General features: G+C 35.9%; 1 protein-coding gene across 1 annotated transcript; it reads left to right on the top strand.

Moving 5' to 3' along the window:
• Window positions 1-479: 479 nt before the first annotated feature.
• On the top strand, window positions 480-2,654 carry LOC121465265 (casein kinase 2 subunit alpha' interacting protein). The gene has a single exon (XM_041678451.1). The coding sequence runs from the start codon at window positions 480-482 to the stop codon at window positions 2,652-2,654; it is 2,175 nt and encodes a 724-aa protein (XP_041534385.1).
• Window positions 2,655-8,462: the final 5,808 nt, after the last annotated feature.

The raw sequence follows: 8,462 nt of genomic DNA on the forward strand, positions 1-8,462 counted from the left end.
TTAAATTGAAAATATATCTTTTATAGATATGTAGTGCACTTAGAAAAATTAATTCAAAAGATATGTGAGGTGGTTGATGTGCATATTCTGGGGATTACTGAATAAACCCTAGGTTCTAGGTCCTAAAGTTTAAGAAAATTTTATCCTGTGAGGACCTCTTCTAAACTCTACTATTTTGTTAACAGGAATTTTTTTGTAAAGAGAAGAGAGACAGAGAGGAAAAAAACCAAAAAGCTCTTGGAAATTAAATGGAAGACAGAAGATAGACTTCAATGGTGACATCCCCTCCCCAATTTCATTTGCTGCTTAATTGTTGTACACTCTACACCATTTCCATTAACACAAACATAACAAAGTAGAAGTTAGAACTATTAGTGTTTATTTAAGTGCCCATTGCCCATGGATTCTTGCTCTAAAGACTGTTCCTAAAACATCCCTGTAAGCTACTGCTTCCCAAAAGATCTCTGCTCCAGCACAAGATGGTTCCATTAACATATCACGATCAACATTTTGTGCATTTAGACGACTCTCAGCAACAAACTACAATCAATTCACCTATACATCAATACACATATGAGGCATTAAACCAATTCAACAGCCAACCTGTGGCAAAAGAACAGTCTCAAAATATAGTCACAGTGCCGCGACGAAGCTTTAACAAGAAGGCCCAGAGCTTCTGTACACTGACTCCTCCGAGCTCTAAAGTGGCACAAGATCCCTATAACAGGGTTATGAAATCATCATCATTATATTCCAAATGTCCAGCAACACCTTCGAAAGACCTCCACTTGAAAAGTTCCTTTAATACCTCTTGGAAATCCTTGGGTTCACCTGTGTCTCACCTCAAGCCCCCGACAATCTCTTCACCCAGCTTTACCAATGCTTCAGCACTGGAACGCAGTCAATTAGCTCTGAGATCAAGATTATCGCTCCCAAAGCCTCAGACATCATCAAGTATTGACCCTTGCTGGGAATCACCTTCATCTGAGTCTACTCAAAGAGTCTCAACACTATCGCCATCTACCCTTCAACATCAAGAAACACCTTCCCTAAATGTTATCTGGACTTCACCTTCTCTGGACGTGAGTCCAAGTGAATCTACCTCATCATTAGGTACATCTAAATCACAGAAGGAACCCTTACTGGACTGTGTTTGGTCATCTTTATTAGAATCCAATCAAAAAGTTTTGAGCTCACCACAACTCAGTCACAAGCTTCAAAAAAATGACTCTCCTCCAACTTCATCTTCTTCGGAGTCCAATCGAATGTCTCAGAATTCACCACTGTCTGAACGTAAAGCTTCGAAAAGTCCTGCATCAAATTCTAATAACAATGTTCTAAATTTGCCTCTTTCCCAAGTAAAATCAAGGAAACCACCACATTCTGTTCATCCATCTCCAAGTTTGTCAGCATGCCAGCCAAAACCTAAAACAACGCTCAAATGTGAGCCTAGAACCTGGACCCTCAGCTCACCTGCTTGTCACAACAAGGTCCAGAGTATTGCCACACTCAAAGACAAATCCAGAGCCCGTCCCCTTTCATCGGTTCCTCATAAACCAAATATCTCAGGCCAAAGAGTATCAAGCCCCAAACCCTGCATCAAAAACAAAAATGCTCCAATTCTGAGTTCCAGACTCCAGAGTAAAGGTAGTGTTGAACAAAAGGTAAAGACGGAAACAGAGAATGAAGTCCCATGGTCCTTAGATTATAGTCATCCCTGCATTATTAAAGGAGGTACTGTCCCTGTTGATGTTGTAAATAAAATTGTCAATTCTATTTCCAAGTCTACAATCCAGAAGGATCTCTCTAGGCAAATTCTCTTTCGAAGAATGAGGGGAAGGCCAAATCCTCATCCTGGTCCCCGCCTTTCATCAACATATACTGTTTGTTTAGAATGTGCTTCCTGTATAAAATCTCAGTGTAGTCACCTTACAGGAAAGAAAGATCCACGGTGTGCCACACTCTTTGTCATCCCGACACCTGAGATCAGCTCTGATGGGAAAATAGACGTAAAATTAGTTCTTATCCTTTCCCTCCCAGAGACTTCTACCTCGTCCTGTTGCCAATTTCCCATGAAAGATAATCAACCTGATGATAATCTAGAAGCCCTCGATGATAACATTGAAGAATTAGAGAAGATAACACAGTTTTTCCCTGCCTCTGAATCTGATTTAATCCAGGGACTCAAGACAAACCAAAAGTGGTTGGCTGTATCCTCTGAAGACAAAGATGTAAGTCAAGAGCCCCAAGCTATTGACTGGCTGCTTTATGTTAAAAACAGAAATAGTACTCAGCCTCAAGCCCCAGTTCAAGCCCCATCCTCATCTTCTTCATCTTCTTGCTCCTCCCTTTCCTCTTCTTCTTCCTCGTCTTCCTCTACTGGTTTTCCTTCTCCACCCTCTCCTTGCAAAGACTCCACTCTTGTTCCTCTCTCAGGTTATGTTGTTACTGGTGTACGAAGTCACCACCGGTTACCTCCAGGGGTCTCCTGGCTGGAGTTCATACGGGGTACAAGTTCTGAAACCACCAAAAGAAGACATACACCAACACCGAAAACCAAGCGCGTGAGGACTCGTAACACAAAATCCATGAAAAAGGGGAAAAGGGGACCAGACACACTGTTCAGATATTTCCAAACGAAGTTCCAAAATTAGAAATGCTGATTAAATCAACTTTCTGTCTCTTTGAAAGCAATGATTTTCTAGTTCTTTGACACTAACACTTGTTTTTCTACTGTGCTTAGTTATATTCATATCAAAAACTAACTATGATTCTATTTTAGCTAATGAAGCACCTGTTTAGGAAGAAATATTATTTTTAAAATGCATTTGTAAGTTGGAGGATAAATTGGTATCTTTTAAAAGCTGAATACCTTATTTTACATTTTTAACAGAATTCATTTCTTATTGCAGCAACTGTATAAATGATAATGAACAAGTTTATCAGAGTTGTCCAAACATCAGAAATAAGCCTCCCATCTGACTCTAAACAGTGTGTGACTATTTTCCTTCATAACATATGTTAACAGTGGTATTATTAAGCCAATGTATGCAAATCTGTTTTCCTAGCTTTGATGAAAATTTAGGTCTCATTCAATAGGTAAGAATATCCACAAAAGAAATCATTTCAATTATGAGCTTCTAGAATTTTTTTGTCAGTATCACACATTCTGAGATTCATTTCGTCAATCTTAGGTAACGAATTTGCAATAAGAGTAACTAGTCAATAGCTCTATGGAATGGTGATGGTGATTCCAACATGGCTTTTAATGTCATTTGCTTATTCCTTTTATATATACAGCCATAGAGTTAATAAAAAGAATACCTTAAAACATGCTTCGTTTCCAGGATTTACTGATAGATTGGTGGTAGACCTAAGCCAATAATCAGTTATAATAATTAGTAATTTATAATCCTCTTTCTCCAACCCAAATGTTCATAATGCAGACTGAACATGGCTGGAACATCTCAAGCTAGTTATGACCCAGACACAATTCCTCATTTTTATGGCAATTTTCATCTTTATTTAATACTCACATGGGACTGTCTCTTACTCATGGCATGAATTACATGGTTTTATTGTTGCTAGGATCTGTTGCTCCACACCCCATCACTATCATATACCATATCATACTGGATATGGTATAGTTATTTGTCATGGTTGTAGGAATAACCAGTTAAAATGTATTTTTACTTCTGAATATATTCGAGATACATAAAGTTGATAGTTCTCCATTGTCTATAACTTAAAGCAGTCACCATTTATTGTATGGATACTTAAATTCCTAGTTGAAGTATGATGGTTTCTTTCTTTTTATTTTCTAATAATAATAGTCATCATCATTATTATCATTAGTGTGTGTGTGTGTGTGTGTGTGTGTGTGTGTGTACCATAGTACTTATATATAGAGATCACAGGACAATTTTCTGGAATCTATTCTCTCTTTCCTCCTTCATGTGGGTTCCAGTGATCAAACTTAGCTCACCAGGCTTACATGGCAACTGCCTTTACCACCCATTTTAACTACTATTCTGTTGATGTGAAGAAGCATCATGACCAATGCAACTCTTATAAAGAAAGCATTTAATGGTGAGCTTATAGTTTTAGAGGCTAGTCCATTAGCATCATGGTGAGAAGCAAACAAGTATGGTACTGGAGTAGTAGCTGAGAGCTTTAAACCCTGTACTGCAGGTATCAAGCAGAGAGAAAGAGAGAGTAGAGGAGAGACAGAGAGAGAGAGACACACACACACACATGCAGAAAGAGAGAGGGAGAGAGAGAGAGAGAGAGAGAAGAGAGAGAAGAGAGAAAAGACGAAAGAAGAGAGAAAAGAGGAGAGAAGAGAGAAAAGAAGAGAGAAGAGAGAAAAGAGAAAAGAGAGAGGAGAGAGATTAGGAGCAGCAAAGTGGGCTTTTGAAACCTCAAAGCCTACTTCCATACCTCCAACAAAGTCAACTTCCTCCAACAAGGATATAGCTCCTAATCGTTCCCAAATAGTTCTATAAACTGGGGACTACATTCAAATATCTGAACCTAACGGGGACCATTCTCATTCAAAGTACCACAGGATCTGAGCCATCTCACGGGCTGAAATCATATGGCTTTCTCATAACTGACTTCTCTTGTCTCTTCTTAGTCACTCCAGACACTCTGATTTCTTTACAATACATACAATTTAGTAAGGGCTTTATCCCACCATGTGTTTTAAACAACAGTCTTCTTTGGAGAGATCTTCTGCTTGTGCATTTTATCCAGAAGGGATCTGCTTTGCCTTGGCATGTTCTGGGGAACTTTCTCTTTTTCAGCTTACAAAGAGGGTCAACTGGCTTTCCATTGAGCAGAACACATTATTTTCACACATTGTATTGCTCTCAGTTACTATAACAAAATGCAACTTTTCCTATTTGTTTTAACTCACTAGATTAAAAACTTGTTGGGAAAATTTACTCATTTCTTTTATTTTAAACTGTACCTTTGGAATAAAGTACCCTAATATATGTGGAAATGTTTAATTCTTACTATTGAAGTTCTTCACTTAAAAACAATATTTGAAGCAATGCTTCTTTGGTCCGAATCATTTTAATACAGTTAATCATGAATTGTTCTTTTCACCTTTCATACTGGTAAAAGCATAAGTAAAATGGTACTAGGGTATGTTAATGTGTTTAAGGTCTTTTGTAAAGTCTTCAGAAACCCCAACAAAGGCTCTTTTTACCTTAAACTTCTGAGGATAACTAATTATTTTTGCAATTGTTTCTGTGATAACATCTCAATTAGACAAGACTCCATGAACAGAGGGCTCATCTCTATCTGATTATTTACTAATCTTTAGAAAATAGTGGTGCTGCAACATATTCAGTGTATGTTTGTTCAGTTAATTCAGACTGAGGCATTCAACTAGTATTTACTTACAAATGTAATTTACTCTCTTAGCTTTCCATTGAAGCTTCATTCCTAAACTCTATGCAGTCTTGCTGATGGAAAAAAATGAGGACCACTGTTCCTTCTATTTGTTTATCCCGTCTTCAGGTATGTTAGGGATTCCTTTGTTTTTAGTTTTTAAACCATCTTGCAGTGTAGACCTGATGATCTTTACATCAACATTAAGGGATACCGTTGTGTTTGCATCAAAGCATGACACTAATAAAAGCTAGGTTCTGCTGTTTGTGCCATATGGTCACTGGTGTGGTTCATGTTATGCTAAGGAAGCAAATGGCATCTGAGTGCCTTTTTTGTTTTCTTCCCTATTGCCCTCTCTCTTATTCACTTCGTTTAGTTGGCATTTCTCTCCTGTATCTTTCTTTGACTTATAACATTATTTAAAATTATTTGTCTTTTAAAAACTTGTGAATTGCACCATAAGTTGTTTATCTTGCCCTTGATTCTAACAATGCTTACTTTCAACGTGTTTTAAGTAAGGCTTCATGAAATATATATATGGGACAACACTGATATGAACAAAACCAACCTGACTCTGTCTGGTATCTTCTATGGAGCTAAAGTCCACAAAAGTGACAATACTGTCTATTATGGGATACTTTTACACTGTGTAAAGATGCATTTCTGGTAGTAGTGTAATAAAAAACTAAAAAGCCAATCACTAGGCAGGAGGTATAGTTGGGATTTCCAGGGAGAGAAAAAGAAAGAGGAGAAGGAATCTAGACACAAAGGAGACATCGGGAGACACAGAGAAGAAACAGGAGGTACCAGATTGAAGACAGGTAATACCACGTGACAGAACATAGATTAATATAAATTATTTATAAAAATAAATTATAAGTTATAAATGCTGATTTAGAACAAGTCTAATCTAAAGGCACAACTTTCATAATTAAAATTCTCTGTGTCATTTTGGGAGATGGCAGGCTCGTACAGAAAAAGAAATGTTACAGTTGTCAGTGTCAGAAAGAATTTTTTTTCAGATTTTTGAGAGATGAGGAAATATTTAAAGAAAGGTACAAGTATTCTCAATTTGTCCATTGAAAAAGGAAGTTATTTGAAAAATGATCTCAAAATATCAGTAAAATATAAATAATGATGAAGGGCAGGGCCCTAGGAAATGGACCCTATGAGTTCACATTCGATCATGTCAATTCATGTGATACCTGGATGATAATTGGGCAGTTATAGAAAAACCCTAAAGAGTTGTTTTGTTATCATCTTATTCATTAAGATAAATCTTCAGGGAAAAATTATGAGATTTATTGGCACACACACCAATAAACACAGCACTCAGGAAATGCTGGAACTTGCCATCACTGTGGCTTCACTTCCTGAGTGCTATGTTTACAATTGTGGCAAATATCTTTTAAAAATGTTTCATACAAACAAGGAAGATGGAGTAACTGGAAGGAAACACTTAAATGTTAATTAAAAGCAGAGAAAAATGTAGAGCTCAATAAAAATCAATAAAAACACTGTAAAAAAAGTGGATTTTATTTTAAGGAATAGTTGCAATAAAATATTTATAGAATGGGTATTTCCCTTCAGGCATAGAGTTCTAGTAGAAAATTCTAAGGAAATCTATTATAATCAACACTTGAAAAGGTGTTCTAAAATAAACACATCACTTGTTGCTCTTAGTTTTGCTGACTGTGTATGGGTTTTCTCTGCCACCCCTTTCTACTTATTGTTCATAGTCATCCAAATCCATAGGAAGTACACCTTTTAATAATACATACATTATGGAAGAAAAAATTTGCTTTGAAATAAGGCCCCCTAATACACAGAAACTGTTCTATATTTTCTTCTAAATACTAAGTGCTATACTTTCTTTGACTCTTTAATTGATGTGTGTGATTTTAATTGTCAGTTCAGCTTTCATTATGAAAGACTTCAAACCTCTAGAGGTATGTGTTGAATATCTTTTCATTTCCACCTAGCCTTATTGAATTCTTTCTTTTGTATACAAAAAAAAAATTAGTAACTGCCACTACTTACTGATCTACATAAGCATTCAGATTCTTTCATCCATTTCCTAGAGCATAATTATAAGTTTGCTTTGTAATACATTTCCTATTATATTTAACATACTAGTTGTTTATAGGGTCATAGCAACAATGCTTTTATATGTTTTAAAACTGTGTACATATTTTATCATAATGTATTTCACAAGAGAAGCGTCTGATTCTTTTCATGGGTGCTTAATGTTCATCCCTGTAAAATGTCTATTTTAACTTTTACTGATATATATGTATATATATATTTATATGTATGTATCTTTGTGTACATGTGTATGTTTACACATAGATCTGTATATAAGTACAATGTACAATTTCATTGCAAATCTATGAACTAATTCTGGTTACATGGTGCTCCTGCACTTATTTTTATTATGGGAGAATATTTCAGTGCCCTTGTTTTATATTCTATTTTGCATACATGTGGAAAATAGACACCATCATGTGCAGCTTACAACTGATTCATGGGTTTATCATTTAAAATCTGGTTATAAATAAATAATTTCACACAATCTGAAACATTCCGAATTAGATCCAAAATATTTATTTCATTTACTTGTTTTTTTAAGCATATATTCATTATGCATAACAATGTGGGTCAAAAGCACAAATTTAATACAAGTTGTAGTGGTTAGCTTTTGTCAACTTGACACAAAAGTCACCCAGAAATATGTACCCTCATTTAAGAAACCACTTTCATCAGATTAGCCTGTGAGCATGCATATGGGGCATTTTCTTCTTTTTTAGAAATGTTTTTAAATTTGCATTTATTAGTATTTTTCCTGTGTATGTAATTACACTGAATGTTTGCCTGGTTTCTGAAGTGCCCAGACAAAATGCCCTTGTAACTGGAGTTACAGATGGTTGGGAGCTGCCATTAGTATGCTGGAACCTGAACTGTGGTCTTCGGACTTTCTCTCTTCTGGTTAAATTATTTTTTAAATTTTAATATAAACGTATTTCTAGCCAGTGTCTTTTTGGTTGTAGAATACATACACAATG

The sequence above is a fragment of the Microtus oregoni genome, unplaced genomic scaffold (assembly GCF_018167655.1).
Source record: "Microtus oregoni isolate MIOR12 unplaced genomic scaffold, Mior012 000030F_ref0000283, whole genome shotgun sequence".
NCBI classification, from domain to species: domain Eukaryota; kingdom Metazoa; phylum Chordata; class Mammalia; order Rodentia; family Cricetidae; genus Microtus; species Microtus oregoni.